This window comes from Mixophyes fleayi, chromosome 10 (genome assembly GCF_038048845.1).
Source record: "Mixophyes fleayi isolate aMixFle1 chromosome 10, aMixFle1.hap1, whole genome shotgun sequence".
Taxonomy (NCBI): domain Eukaryota; kingdom Metazoa; phylum Chordata; class Amphibia; order Anura; family Limnodynastidae; genus Mixophyes; species Mixophyes fleayi.
Genome location: NC_134411.1, coordinates 78,985,630 through 79,001,844, shown reverse-complemented (window position 1 = coordinate 79,001,844; position 16,215 = coordinate 78,985,630). Strand labels below are relative to the sequence as shown.

Here is a 16,215-nt window from a genome sequence, read left to right as displayed (position 1 = left end):
ACTGGGCTAAGGTATTAGCCAAGGGTTTGTCCAGAATGTGGTTAGACTTATTGATATTCCTGTCAACATAGTGCCCGATAGAGGATCTCAGTTTGTGCCTAAATTTTGTCATTCTGTCATTCTCATCTGCCGATCACACTCAGACCAATGGAACAAATCAATCAAACACTTAAACAAATACCTCAGGTGTTTCGTCTCTGATTTGCAAGATGATTGGTTTGATTTCCTAACACTGGCAGAGTGCGCTCGTAATAATGTGACAATTACTTCCCTCAATGAGAATACCTAAGACGTTCCATGTTTCCCAGCTTAAACCAGTGATTAGGTCCAGTTTCAATGAGAATCCTTCTAAACCTAAAGTGAGAAGAAACACATGTAGAAAATAAAAAGAGTATTTCATAGGCAATTCCCTGAAAAGCCTGGCCCCATTTATTTATTGTTTTGGACTATTTTTGCTGTTTATATTGCTGGTTCCTTTGTTTGGTTATCTGATATTGTCCTTGTCTATGCACAAGGACCTAGGGCCTGATTCATTAAGGAACATTAATCAAAAAATTGAGTAAGTTCTCTTACTCAAATTTTCTGGACAAAACCATGTTACAATGCAAGGGGTGCAAATTAGTATATTATTTTGCACATAAGTTAAATACTGGCTGTTTTTTCATGCAGCACACAAATACTTGATAGCTTATTAGTTGATCTAGGACATGCCCTACACCAACTATAAATCTGCCATCACATTTTAATTTTACCTCCCCATTCAATGCAACATGGTTTTGCCTAACTTTCCTAAATGAACCAGGCCCTAGTCTCTACGATTCTGTTTGTATACACCAGCCCTGAATATAAACCTATACCACTGTACACAAGACTTGGGGGCAACTAAGCACTGGTGAGCACATAGCGCTCTATGGGAAACGGGGGCTGCTATAGGTGAAGACTGGATGAAGTCCTATCTCTTTAGGTGGGATGCTGATGCATACATTACAGCTTGTCCTGTTATATAGCATTGACTCAGGTCCTCAATAGAGGCAGTTTCAAAATGCATGAATCTGCACACTTCCTGTACACATACATAGGAGTGCAAGTCTTGGCTTGGCTGTGATAATAATATGCTTATTTATATTGGTGCTGGATAAACTGTGGTCTAATTGGGTGGAGGACCCATCAATATGTTTTAGCCAATCAAGTTTAAGAATATAACTCCATGGACTTCATACAGAACTTGTCTGCATTTGCTTTTGTGGGGAGAGTGGAATACGTGTATTGCCACTTGTGTTATATTAGACCTTGTTCACTTCGAAACGCAAATATCGCCACTTGAATCAGAATGTTGCCTAGTTACAGGGGTTGTACTGTTCCAAAGTGTCAATAGTCACATTCTATTTCAAACAACTTGAGATTAGACATGTCATGGAAAGAGATATGAATGAAAGTCAGAAACAGTGATTATAAAATGCAACTTGTGTTGAGTTATAGTTTAACTTTTTATTGTTTGTTATGTTAAACAGAGCAAAAAAATTTTTTTTTAGAAATGGCAGTTGTTTGGCCTCATTAAAGAAGCACAAAACATCTGGGGCACATCGTAAAACTCTCTTTGGGAGCCATGCACCTCTGAAGTGCATAGGTGTAAAAACTAAGATGGCGTCATTTGGGAAGGGGGGGTAGGGCGTACGTTTTCATCAGCCAATAGAAGGAGTTGAGTGGAGTGAGGGTGCTCCTTAGTATTGATTGTTAGAATGAGATAAAGTAGCAATTAAACGATATTTTTAGTGGTGCTGCTTGCTCTGCGTAGAGAAGCACAATTTTTTCCACTCTGCAAAAGGACTCGATGCTTACACCAACTCTGAGCAGGTTAGGGGGTATATTTACTAAACTGCGGGTTTGGAAAAGTGGAGATGTTGCCTATAGCAACCAATCGGATTCTAGCTGTCATTTATTTAGTGCATTCTACAAAATGACAGCTATAGTCTGATTGGTTGCTATAGGCAACATCTCCACTTTTTCAAACCCACAGTTTAGTAAATCTAGCCCTAGGTCTCATCCCGATACTTTTAATGTCACACATTTTGTGCCTTCCAATCAGAGAAGTGCATTTCTAGGCTACAAACCCATAAAGCAGTCAATCACACATGTAACAAATACAGTCACAATATCCCCTCATTCTCATGATTAAAGTCATAAATAAGGCAAAGCCAAGCAATATTTTGGCAAATTAACTGACATTTGTCATTTAATAAAAGGGCTAGATTAAAAGAGCTAGCGGGTTGGACAACTGATGTGACGTCTACACATTTGCACAGTGCGCCTCAGATTTTTCCACCTCTGTGTACACCAAGAAGCACTTCTAGCTTGCAAAGGTGTCTACCAGGAGCGGAAAGCGGATGTCAACGGGTGCAAAACGTGGCATTTTATGCTGCACACCAGGGGGTAAATGTATTAACATGCGGGTTCTTCAACACCCGTGAGTTCAGCGTCTTTAGCGATTAAATTTAAAGCGGCGCTGCATTGTAAAGGGAAGTTTCCCTTAGCAATGCAGCGCCGCTTTAAATTTAATCCCCGAAGACGCTGAACTCGCGGGTGTTGAAGAACCCGCATGTTCATACATTTACCCCCAGGTGTACTTTGCAAATAACCACCACAGACTATATTGAGATTATATAAATACAATTTGAGTCAGTTTGTTGTGAATATGTCTCATAGATTGCTAGACTTTGTAGATATTGCCCTCCAAGGATGCTTCTCCTTATCAACTTTAAGAGTGTATTTCTTCAAATGAGGACAGTGCACCAAAAAAGCCTGAATTACAGCTGATCCTACCACACAGTAGCAGTGAATCTCTTCCAACTTAATGCATTTTCCAGCTAAGTCAATGAGAGAGGAGTTGAGGAGGTTGGAGGAGGTGGTCTGTATTACGAGCTTCCTCAGAGTCTGGGTGTAGTGATTGCTGACAAAATGCAGCTGATTTGACATCTCATTGTAGGTGTTGAGTTGTAATGTCGCCACTGGAATATTTGGTTTCAAGATTCGGGGGATTTTCCAAGCAGGGACGGTGTGGTCGAACTCCATATCCACCGACAGGGAGAGGTGGCGTTGACAGAGTGCTCCCCAAGCCTCATCAGAAATAGCTAAATTGTATTTGTCTAAACGTTCACACAAGAGATCCAGGTTACTAAAGGGTGGTCTCTCTGGCTTCATCAGTTCTTTGAACACGTCTTCCGATAGGCTAGAGCAAAAGACCCCTAAAACGGACAGTTTAGGACACACTCGTAAAACCTCTATCAGTGTGTCAGGAGTCACTTTGCAAACCAATGTTTTATTGTTGATGTACAAGCTATGGAGGTTCGGACTCCCAGTAGCAATAAGTCTTGTAAAACCATCACTAAAAGTAAATGGGAGCTTACGTAAGTCAATGTGGTGAAGATCTATGTGGCTTTCCTTCCGGCATAGCTCCATAATGCTGTCCAAGATCTCCAGACCAGAGTAGAAGAAAGGGTTCTCCCCACAACACAGGATGTTCAGGCTCTCCAACTTGCTGTTCTTCATGGCCAAGCTTTTCAGGATTTGAATCACGTTTTCTCGTGTTGCTTCTTTGGATTGATCAAAGCGAATCTTTAGCTGTCTAATCTGGCCAATAAACTGTTGCAGAGCATCTAGGGATATTAACTCTTCTTCAGTTACCCAGCTTTAAGAGAAGGGGAAATACAAGGTTTAAGTAATGTACAATTTAGAACAAGAACTAATCCATTGCATCCTTTTCTACAGACTAGCAACACCAGAAATTATTTATTATCATAGAAAACACTAAAAAAAAACCATCAAAGTGTATTTCAAACAATTGTTATCTTTGGTGTTCAATATTATTTAAAAAAATTTAAGGATAAAAGGATAGAAACTAATATCTGCCTTTTCCACCTGAATTTATTGCTACAGTTTACTGATCAAACAACTGTTATTTATAGCCAAATATAGAGTCTGCCCTTTCTTTTATGACAAGGTCTTTTCTAGGACGAATAGGTTCTACTTCTCCCATTGCAGAGAATTCGGAGACATGTACGTCTTCTCTGTTACACGGTACCGACCGCACGTTCCTCACACTACTGCAAAGAGCATTATCTGAAGATTAAATCCCAAGGATAATTTGCAAGAGTGGAAAAAAGTTTGACACATTAGTTCAATGATTTTGGGCACATTCTGATTGTAAACTCAGCTTGACGTCCTGCATGAAGTTGGTCAACTGGCACCAAAACACCATTATATGAACAAATTATTAGTAAAGTTTTAGAGGAGCTGCAACTCCCACAATCTGAGCTACAGTAACAGATTTCCCAGTCAGCCGGGGATGGGGGAAGAGGATGTCCCTTAAACATTAGGGTTTGGTGCCATTCTACTACTTATGGAAGATTATAAAAACAATTTAGCAGCCTTCTTTTAATTATAACTGGAATTATATTTTCAATGGCATGGAGTAGATGATATGCAAATGTATATGACCGTCGCCTCTTCCCACTCCAGAATCCAGGACTTCTCCCGTGCAGCCCCCCTTCACTGGAACAACCTCCCTCGCTCCATCCGTCTCTCTCCCAATCTAAGCTCCTTCAAACGAGCACTTAAAACTCGCCTCTTCCTCAAAGTCTACCATCCTTCCACTTAACCCATATTCCCCTCTCCCTCCCATATGCATCTACTGACTCCCTTTGTGCCTGAGTCTTGTTTACCCTCCCTTAGGATGTAAGCTCACTTGAGCAGGGCCCTCTTCCCTCCTGTATCCATACCTGTTCTTCTGCTCCGTCCTTACTGCATTAGCCTGCCCGGAGCCTCTGAAGTTTGGTATTTATTGTTTATTGTTCAGTAATGTCTTACCCTGTATAGTCTACTGTTTTGTACAGTGTACGGCGCTGCGGAACCCTTGCGGCGCCAAACAAATAAAGGATAATAATAATAATAATAATATATGATCTCTTCCTATAAGCATTTATTATATACAGTGCCTGGCAAGAGTATTTAGACCCGGCCTGTATTTCATCAATAAAGCGGGTTGCCAGTGTACACCAAGGGGTAAATGTATCAAGCTGAGAGTCTTCTGGCGGGTTTGGAAAGTGGAGATGTTGCCTATAGCAACCAATCAGATTCTAGCTGTCATTTTGTAGAACGTACTAAATAAATGATAGCTAGAATCTGATTGGTTTTTCAAACCCGCCGGAAAACTCTTAGCTTGATACATTTACCCCCAAATGTAACATATTTGAGTAGTAATTCCCAAAGAACAGGACATTAAGGTCTAAAGGAGATGAAGGCTTCAGGCAAAGCCAAGGAACTTTAAACCACCCGGGGAATTATTGGCCAGTAGCGAACTATTCTAAGGGAATTATTACAGGCCAGGTTCTGATAATCACCAGCGACCCAGTCTCGCAGACAGAGCAGCTCACATCACTGCCATATCCACAAAACCTGTGCTGAAGTTGGTGCCAAAACTCTTTCTATTCTCACTCCCTGTCTTCCGGTCACTGAAAGTTGCAAAGGATACACCCTCACAGTGCTACAGGTTTATAAACCACACTTTAAGTCCAGCTGCGGTGAAGCTGTCACAATAGCCGTGAGCACACTATGAGCCAGCTCAATGATAGAATTTCACAGCAATACAAGTAGAATAATGGCGAAAATCAGCCGGTCAGCTTTGAGAGCTGCATATAAAAACTCACTTGCCAATAATAAGTTATAATAAGCAATATTAAGGGGTCGGTATCACTTTTAAATCCTCAAAAAACGCATCAGTTACCCCAATAGTGATAGATTTTTTGCTTGTTGAGATTAAAATAAAACAATATCCATCTAGAGCCTATATTTTCAAACTCTTTCTAGTGTACAGCTATTTAAAAAAAAAAAAAACAACCAAAAAAAACCCCGAAACCATCTTAAAAACAACAGCCCTTTTAGCACTGATAGTGTGCTCTCAACCTGCCCAATTTTATTCGGGGAAATCCAAACTAAAATGTGTGTACCCCCTCAAGCTATACTACAAGGGAAGAAGGGCAAGACTGCAGAGGAATAGGTCCAATATGTTTAAATAGGTAAATATTTTTAGGTGCAACTGAGGAGTGTCAGTGCAGAGATGGTATCCATTCTTAAACACAGATGGGGAGGAGATTAATCGTTCAGTGCACAAAGCAGTGATGTGAGGCTCCTGTCAAACCGATGAATGAAGATTGGTGTCTAACACGCCTCTACTTATAACTACAGTCATGGCCAAAAGTTTTGAGAATGACACAAATATTATTTTTTACAAAGTCTGCTGCTTCAGTTTTTGTGATGGCAATTTGCTTATACTCCAGAATCTCATGAAGAGTGATCAGATGAATTGCAATTAATGTCAAAGTCCCTCTTTGCCATGACAATGAACTATATCCCAAAAACAAAATTTCCACTGCATTCCAGCCCTGCCACAAAAGGACCAGCTGACATCAGGTCAGTGATTCCCTCGCTCACACAGGTGAGAGTGTTGAGAAGGACAAGGCTGGAGATCACTTTGTCATGCTGATTGAGTTAGAATAACAGAGTGGAAGCTTTAAAAGCAGGGTGGTGCTTGAAATCATTGTTCTTCCTCTGTTTAAACATGGTTACCTGCAAGGAAACAAGTGCAGTCATCATTGATTTGCACAAAAAGGGCTTCAGAGGGAAGGATATTGCTGCTAGTAAGGTTGCAACTAAATCAACCATTTATCGGATCATCAAAAACTTCAAGGAGAGAAGTTCAATAGTTGTGAAGAAGGCTTCAGGGCACTCATGAACATCCAGCAAGTGCCAGGACCTTCTCCTAAAATATATTCAGCTGTGGGATCGGGGCAGCACCAGTGCAGAGCTTGCTCAGGAATGGCAGTAGGCAGGTGTGAGTGCATCTGCACGCACAGTGAGGCAAACACTTTTGGGGGATGGCCTGGTGTCAAGAAGGCCAGCAAAGAAGCCACTTCTCACCAGGAAAAATAGCAGGGACAGACTGATATTCTGCAAAAGGTACAGGGAATGGACTGCTGAGAACGGGGGTAAAGTAATTTTCTCTGATTGTTTGGGGCATCTGGAAAAACGCTTGTCCAGAAAAGGAAAGATGAGCGCTACCATCAGTCCTGTGTCATGCCAACAGTAAAGCATCCTGAGACCATTCATGTGTGGGTTGCTTCTCAGCCAAGGGAGTGGGCTCACTCACAGTTTTGCCTAAGAACACAGTCATGAATAAAGAATGGTACCAAAACATCCTCCAAGAGCAACTTATCGCAACCACCCAAGAAGAGTGTGGTGATGAACAATTATTTTTTCAGCATGATGGAGCACCTTGCCATAAGGCAAAAGTGATAACTAAGTGGCTCAGGTATCAAAACATCGAAATTTTGGGTCTATGGCCAGGAAACCTCCCAGACCTTAATCCCATTGAGAGCTTGTGGTCAATCCTCAAGAAGCGGGTGGACAAACAAAAACCCACAAATTCTGACAAACTCCAAGCATTGATCAGGCAAGGATGGGCGGCCATCAGTCAGTATGTGGCCCAGAAGTTGAGTGACAGCATGCCAGGGCGAGTTGCAGAGGTCTTCAAAAAGAAGGGTCAACACTGCAAATATTGACTCTTTGCATAAACTTAATGTAATTGCCAATAAAAGCCTTTGACACTTAGGAAATGCTTGCAATTTTACTTCAGTATATCATCAGCAACATCTGACAAAAAGGTATAAAAACACTGAAGCAGCAAACTTTGTGAAAACCAATACTTGTGTCATTCTTAAAACTTTTGGCCATGACTGTAAGTTCATACATCCAGCTTGTTTAATATAAATGTAATGGGGAAGCTTGACCAATCTCCCTATGAGTATCCCTTTTCAGGCTTCAACTGATCTCTAACTGCTCACACATTGGACTAAATCCTCTTTCCAATTTTTTTAAATGTTGCTTTAACATGTGAAACCTTAAGAAATACTACTGCAGTTATTGAACCCATTTTCAATGAAATACAGCCAATCATTAATATTCGTTATATTTTTAATAGCAATCAATGTTTTAGGAGTCCGTGGCTCCAATTACATACTGCATAATGTGTTAGTCTGCCATTGGACCTTACTTTTACAATAAATTTGTCTCGGTTAATATGTTCATTATAGCACTTTTCCTTTGTTACTTAATTAGCATCGTGTTACTCAGCTGTTAGTTGATAATGTGGCACAAGATAGAGACATATATTTTCTTGGCATTAATCATTTACTAGGAAAACTGAAGACTTAACGAAATATTGTGTTACGAATACATAAATACATTACCCATTTACTCAATTACCAAGTAGAGTTAAGATTGTAAGCTCCATTGGGGCAGGGACTGTGTTGCCTGTATCTGATTGTACAGCGCTGTAGTATATGTTGGCACTTTGTACTGCCAGGAGTAATGTATTCACAGTAATAAGATTCTTAATCCAGGTTTTTTCAGCATTATTTGGCAGGAAAGGCAACCAAAAAAATACCTTCCAGCTGGCCTCTGCTTTTAGAGATCAGACTCAAACCACTAATTCCTGGAACCATTACTCACTGGCCAGTTACTCGCACAGAAAAGGGATTATAGGATTCTGATAATTACAAAAAACAAGCCTTTTACTCAGCATTTTGATATTCACAAGCCTGAAAAATAAACAGTCCTACAAACCCCCCCCCCCTCCTTTCCCACTTTTTTTGCTTGTTGTGTACGTATTATTTAAAGTGATATTTTCCTGTGCCTGATCACAGTGTTTTAATGCTTCTGTGTAACGTGTATAGGAAGCATAAATGTAGGGTTAAGTCTGCAGCGATATAATTGCCCATTGCACAAAACACATATGCCAGCAGTCAACATCAAAGTATCAACACTAAGGGGTATACTTACTAAACTGCGGGTTTGAAAAAGAGGAGATGTTGTCTATAGCAACCAATCAGATTCTAGCTATCATTTATTTACTAAATTCTATAAAATGACAGCTAGAATCTGATTAGTTGCTATAGGCAACATCTCCACTTTTTCAAACCCGCGGTTTAGTAAATATACCTCCAAGTTCAATTTATTACTTTTTGTGGGGAAACAATGTGCAATAAGATTTTGTGATATAATGGCAATCGAAACCTTGCATGACTGAAATCGAAAGCAGAATGTCTGATGTTTGTAAAAGGAAACAGACTAATTTACAACCCCATAAAGGAGTTGTGGGCTCTGTAATTCCTTCTTTTGCAGTACCGGTATTTCGAAATAAAATTTATTGTAATAAATAAAAACAGTTATGTAATATGATAATATGATATGATACTTTGCACTTACATTTAGAAAAGGCCTCGCTAGCCTGAGATAACTTGCAGAAAGCAACCAGCAGAATATGTACCAGGTGGCTACATTAATACATTTAGGGGTATATTTACTAAACTGAGGGTTTGCAAAAGTGGAGATGACCAATCCTAACGGGTCTACAAATGGGATAGATGAAAAGGGGCAAGATAAAAATATTGGGCCTCATTTAGAGCAAATCCACATTTGCACCTGAAAAAAACAACTTTTTTTTTTTGCATGCAGGGAAAAGACTGGCAGCTCTTGTATGTATCAGGCAAATACTGGGCAGCTTTATTTTATGACCGATTCCCCTTCCCATCTCTAAATCAGTCCGTATATTTTCCATTTGTTACCCCCCCTGCAGGCAAAATGGTTACAATTAGTCCAAGCTCAAAATAAGGCACATTATCTGCAACTTATTGGTACAAAGACAAAAGAAAATAAAAAAAGTTCTGGATAAGACAAGTGTTTAGACTATTACAAGTAGATTTACTTTTTTTTTTTTCTTGCTCACAAGAACTGAATGAACCTGTCTCTGGAGCTGGTTTTATGCTGTAAGGTTATAACTTACAGTCCCTACCTGATTTCTGTGTGGTGCCAGACAGAGCTTGATGCCACTGCAGATGCCCAGGAGTCACACACCCGGGAGACAGCCCACCTGTCTGTGAGAGGCAGGTGAAGAAAGATATGTGCAAGGACTTCTTGTGGCATGTATTCCCATTGTAAGGACATTGTGTTTCGGCCGCTTCCAGGTAAACCTGTGTGCAGAGTGAAAGGCAGGTGATAGATACTACATGTTACAGGACCAAACAATGACACAGCACACTCTCTCCTCCCTCATTGGTTTATTGGAACAGCTATTGCACAAGGCTAGTTTATGAGTCATTTGTTAAACATTTCCTTAAATAGGTTTTGCTCTTAAAATGATGTCCCTGAGAACATGTGTAAGCTGTCCTGATCATCTAGGGAGCGGCTTTACTTAATATATTACAGCAAATGGGGCAGTACATTACATAATGAAAGGAACGATCCATGTGGAGAGCAGGTGTTTGCAGAGCTATAAGAAGTAGATCCCCCATAGCAGTATTATATCGTCTCTGTAATGAGAGTTCCTTGCGGATGGTCATAGTAACAAATCAACAATTTCATTAAAGAGCTCTTGTTAACTATACAGATCGGAGACAGCCCTCTCGTGTACTTAACCAATACATTCTAGCAATTCACTAGCAATCGGTTACACATAGGACCCATAGCTTTCAGTTCAGCTTATAACAAATGGAATGGGCTCCTTTTTTTGCCCTGCTACTTGTTTTTTTATTATCATTACTATATATATATATATATATATATATATATATATATATATATTATTTATATTAGAGATGTGTGCAACCCTGCATGTTTTGGTTCTGGATTTAATCAGACTTGCCTACTTTCTCCTTGCTTTTTCCGGGAGAGGGGCGTGTCTGGAGGGCGGGAGGGGGCGGGGCATGGCCAATCGCGGCAAAATGATGCTATTCACATCATTCTGGGGTGCCAGTAGCGGGATGCGGGAGAATTGCCAGCTCTCCCGGGAGTCCGTGAGACTGACCCGAATTTCGTGAGTCTCCCGAACATTCCGGGAGAGTTGGCAAGTATGGATTTAATAAAAATTGTGAAAAAGAGATAAAATCATGTGATGTTCAGCTGTTTTTGATTCTACGGTACTATTTATAGCATTAACATTCATTTACAGTCCATTTTTCTAATGTTTCTAATGATCTCCTCAAAACTGTCCAAATTTTCCCCCAATTTTAGCCAAAGACTGTCTAGTTAAAATGAGTGTCAGAGCAGCGGCACACATACACGGTAATTTAATAAAAGATACAGTCCCTATGAAACATAGTGGCACAGCAGTGTGCATAAAGTATCTACAAGTGATTGTGGAATGCCGAAAATGACATTTCTGAGTTTTTCCAACAGATTGACAAAAGTATGTTTTTCAGTGAATTACCGACCATTGTGTGCTAGCACTACTATGCTGAAAGGAGGAGGAGGATGAACAACCAAGTTTTGTGTGCAAAGCATGCTACAATCCCAATGAAACATAGTGGCAGAGCACTAGCTAATAGGATGGTCATTTTAGACAAGTAGATAGACGAAAGTGGGCTGCACTGATAAGAAAAATAGTGAAAGACCAAGTACACTATATATTTTTAACATCAGACAGCATGCCATATGGAAAGTGAACAGGCAGTAGAATTATTATTATTTATTATTATTACCATTTATTTATATAGCACCACTAATTCCGCAGCGCTGTACTCACATCAGTCCCTGCCTCATTGGGGCTTACAGTCTAAATTCTCTAACACACACACACAGGCACAGACAAAGGTCAATTTGATAGCAGCTAATTAACCTACCAGTCGGTTTTTGGAGTGTGGGAGGAAACCGGAGCACCCGGAGGAAACCCACGCAAACACAGGGAGAACATACAAACTCCACACAGATAAGGCCATGGTCGGGAATTGAACTCATGACCCCAGTGCTGTAAGCCAGAAGTGCTAACCACTTTGCCACCGGGACATTTTTGGTCATAACTGAGTTCCAGGAACTTTTTCTTTTACATCTATTCTGGATCATCAAAGTCATTGACATTTATAAGGACAATATTTGGGGGCTGTAAATTAAGTTTTTATTGTCAAGGTTACAGCCAGATCAAAGATGATTACCTATGAAACAATATATCCTAAGATCTGAAGTTACGTTAGTCAAAATGGCTTCCTGCAAATCACTGTGTGTAAGCGAACAAGGGGTTAATGTGCTTTAATGATGGCAAATACATATAACATTATATTTATGAAGGGATTTTTGTGGCCCAATAGTTAGCTTTGCTGCCTCACAGATCCTGGTTTCAATTCCAACCAGGGCCCCATGTGTGTGATTTGTATGTTCTCCCCATGTTTGTGTGGAAAAAATATGTAAGGTGCTTTGGGTGAATCGCTAAGCGCTATATAAATAATATTATTATTATTATTATTTCCACAAGTCTGAGAGTAACTAAAGGCTTCCTAAGAGTGTCAGTTCTTTTACTATATCTTAATGGTGGAAGAAACTGGTCTTTAATACTAGTGACTGCAAAGCTTAATTTCATTTTTAGACAGACCAGGTTGTGTTGTTTTAATTAACTCGTTTACACCGACATCACGAATGCCCAGGCAGGTCTTTGTTGTGATAAATAGACTGCTCTATTTTTTTAATATGCATTATGCACAATTGTTTTCTCTTTCATTACAATCCACATGAGTACACATCCAATTAATTTGCTACTTTGACAATAACTTAGGTTCCCACTCCCAGACCCCCCCCCCTCCCTCATCCAAGTGGAATTGTCATTAACGCATAGTTTCCTACTCTAACGGGAATATCCGGGAGACTCACAAATTTTTGAGAGTTCTCCCGAGCTCCAGGGAGAGCAGGGCAACCTCTCCCATTCTGCCCACTTCCTTAGTGAAGTTGGTGGGGGTGGGGCTAATCACGTCACCCTGGCCCCACACCCTAATGTAATAGACCGAAATTGGTAAAGTTTGAGAGGGGCGTGGCCAAGATGATGAGATTATTGTGGCCACGCCCCCAGGATGCAGCAGCTTTGGAGATCTTCCAGAGGGGAGATCTGAAAAGTTGGCAAGTATGCATTAACATGTATGCAAGCAAATACTTTATTGAACGTGTATTATAAAAGACACTTCACAGATACAGGACGCCACACCCCTGATGAGGTGGTAAGGCGAAACTTGCAGGGTGGCCACCCTTATCATATATTTAAGGTTCTGCAGGGGCAACTATGGCGGAATTGGATTCCTGTCCAGCTACCACATCACTTCCGATGCTGGCCACGTGACAGATTGTACTAGTAGTTGTATGCTCCCATCTATCTATTAATTAATTTTGTCCCGAAGCAGTAAGGGCTAGTTTACCAATCCACCGGGCCAGTCTTTGCCGATGAGCTGGCTGAAGCTGGCGTGGTTGGGACTGAACGCTCAGATGTGAGCTTTCCGTTCCAATAATGTTATTGAAAAAATAATTTATATATAGATAGAGAGAGAGAGAGAGAGAGAAAGAGAGAGAGAGAGAGAGAGAGATTAAAAAAATAAAAATATTTTAAAATCTCTAGAAATTAAAAAAAAAGCTTTATTTAAAGAACAAGCGAGATTTTAACCTGTTACCGCCCTTCTGAGGCAGCGATAACAGAACAGATATTGCAGCTATACAAATATCGCCGTAATACTTGTTAATTTAGGTTCCCCGTGTAAAGGCAAATATTACCGTCGATGGGGCTATAAGCCTTTGACATATAGGACAATATGAAAAAAGCCCTGTGGACATCAAATTTTCCTGCTTTCACCTGTAATAGGGCTTTATCCCCTATTACAAAGATAATGTAGGCACAATGAGAGACTGTAAGACCTAATTATAGGCATTTATAATTTGATCCCTGTACAGTGGCGACACTCCAGGTGTTGTGAAACTACAAGTCCCAGCGTGCTTTGCCAATATATAGCAGCTTATTGCTGGAAGGGTATGCTGGGACTTGTAGTTTCACAAACATCTGGAGTGTCACAGGTTAGCCAACACTGACATATTACATCAACTCACAAAACGTTCACACTTCTCAAATAAAGGACCGTGACAATAATAAAAACATAGAATGCAGGGCATACAATCACTATGATATATACCACTCAGTTATGGGCAATACCCACTGGGAGGTTTGTTATTTTATTTTAAAACACACATTAGAAGTTACACAATGCACATGACTTGTTATATTCTACCAGAAAGTCACTACATTAAGAAATCTTAAAGAATTCTTGAATCAAAAAGTTTCAGTGGTGGAAATGTCATTATGCTGCGGTCCCCTCATCCAGACTTATCCCTTCACCCACATGGTAGCAAATGCCTCAGCTACCATGTGGTAGTGAAAATATCAGGGCAGGCAGGGAAGTAGTTAAAAATGGTGTTTATGTAATGCAGAACACACAGCTGCAGTGTTATACTGCATACATAGGGGTACATTGTTTAGAATAAGTAAAATGACATTTCTCTGTATTAAACCCCATTAATGCCAAGCATGCAGCACACACCCATTTTACTCACCACGATATAAGCCTGATATTTCTTCCTGTTACAAGCCTGCTTCCCCTCCCACAAATCTGTATTGGCTGCCTTGTGTCAGATGACAGACACAGCTACAATCTTGTATTTCCTTGTATGACTTGTGTAATGAGAAAAAATACAGTTATATTAAAGGTAACAGCAGCCTGGCAGACCTTTGCACTATGTCAGGACACAGATGCTATTTATGTCAGGTTAATGTTTGTTATTTTTCATTCCTGCTCAGATAGCTTAGCTGTTAAAGTGGAACTAAATTTAAAGTTTTAAACAACTAAATGATTAAAATGCATAATCTGTTCATTTATGTGAAAAAAAAGATATATTATAGTTATTTACACCATCTCTACAATATCAATGTAGCAGGTAAAAAAAAAAATATTGATGTAGCAAGCTTTACTACTAACAGCAGGGGCTGGCCTGGCTAGGGGGCATTAGCCCCCTGAGCTGGTCCCATAGCAGGCTATCTTGGGCTGAGTCACTGGGTAGCCAGACCCTGACTAGGTAGGAGTGTGGCACGGACTGAGAGAGTGAAGCAGGGGCTCCGGGTGCCCACGCTTCTGCTGTCTGCTCGCCCAGGGATCTGTGCACTAGAGGAGGGGAGTTGGATTCTGCACCCTGGGAAAGGTCCAGAGCTTCTGCTGTGTTGGATGCTGCTGTAGAAGCTGCCATGGCCATCTTTTCCACTAGCCATGATGGGCAAGTGCCCAGTGGCCCCACGGACAAGGGGGCCCCATAGGCAGGGCTTTCTTAATTAGAATAAATAATCCTGCAATAATAAAAAACAACCTACCTTTTGCGGTCACGCGGTCAGGTGGCGATCCAGTTCCTTCCTGTTCCCCTCCTCCGTGCTGTGCTCGCACTGAATGTCAGGCGTGACATCATCACACCCGTCATTTTCATTGAGGAGCGCAGCATAGAGGAGCCAGGATGCGAAATGTAACGGAGAAGCAAGTGAAATTCAAAGAAGCAGAAAAGAGAAAATAAGAAGAAAGAAGAGAAGAAGGGGGTGCAGTCGGAGGACCAGGTGAATGAATGGTAAGTGAAGGGGGGATTTGATTTTTTAGTTGCTGTACTTCAAGAGTGGCAGGGCAACAACGTTCAAAAAAAGTGATTTTATACCCCAGTGCACTGCTTTGCCCGGGGGCCAATAATGTTGGTAAGATGGCCCTGGATGCTGCCACAGTAAAATGACTCTGTGCCTTATAAATAAGGAGTGGTTCACCTTCAGATTATTTTAATTTACTGCAAATGCAGAATTTGTAATAATAGGGTTTACAAATGATTAATTTTGGAACAAGGCAAAAAAACAAACAAATTTGCAGCCATACGCCTGCAGCTCACTGAGAAACATGGGGGTGGGGGGTGCCTGGCACCTCTGCAACTGCCAAACCCACCAGGCCCCATCTTCCATTGGTCCCTGTGTTTCCGTCTTCTTAACACGATCACCATACCATTAGCCCAATACGAAAAAAACCTATTAAATCAACTAAATTGCGCAGCAAAGACTGTGATCCCGGTCCTTTGGAGATCTCCTTCCTCTCCAACGTTAAAAGAATGGTTTGCAAGGTTGGAATGTTACAGACGCATGGATGGTCCTATATTATCCTCCACTGACAAACTAGAAGTTTACTGCACGATCTGGGGTTGCTGGTTGGAATTCACATACACGGTCATATGCACCTCCAGTAATTCTTCTTTACCCTGATGAAGTTTTGAAGCAATACCCATGTCCTA

At 40.7% G+C, this 16,215-nt stretch overlaps 1 protein-coding gene across 2 annotated transcripts; it reads right to left on the bottom strand.

Moving 5' to 3' along the window:
* Positions 1-1,473: 1,473 nt before the first annotated feature.
* FBXL8 (F-box and leucine rich repeat protein 8) lies at positions 1,474-14,511 on the bottom strand. Of its 2 annotated transcripts, none has more exons than XM_075188949.1 (3): positions 14,464-14,511; positions 9,905-10,082; positions 1,474-3,685 (listed from the first exon to the last, which is right to left on the bottom strand). In XM_075188949.1, the coding sequence occupies exons 2-3, from the start codon at positions 10,054-10,056 to the stop codon at positions 2,698-2,700; spliced, it is 1,140 nt and encodes a 379-aa protein (XP_075045050.1). In that variant the 5' UTR covers positions 10,057-10,082; positions 14,464-14,511; the 3' UTR covers positions 1,474-2,697. The 2 variants fall into 2 exon arrangements, with proteins under 2 accessions (XP_075045050.1, XP_075045051.1); XM_075188950.1 differs by lacking the exon at positions 14,464-14,511 and adding an exon at positions 12,748-12,771.
* Positions 14,512-16,215: the final 1,704 nt, after the last annotated feature.

Bases quoted from the DNA above. Each gene is read 5' to 3' on its own strand.
- FBXL8 (XM_075188949.1), bottom strand. From the start codon at position 10,056: ATGTCCTTACAATGGGAATACATGCCACAAGAAGTCCTTGCACATATC. The intron at 3,686-9,904 runs GTAGGGACTGTA...CTTCTCTTAAAG, and splicing joins TGGCACCACACAGAAATCAG to CTGGGTAACTGAAGAAGAGT.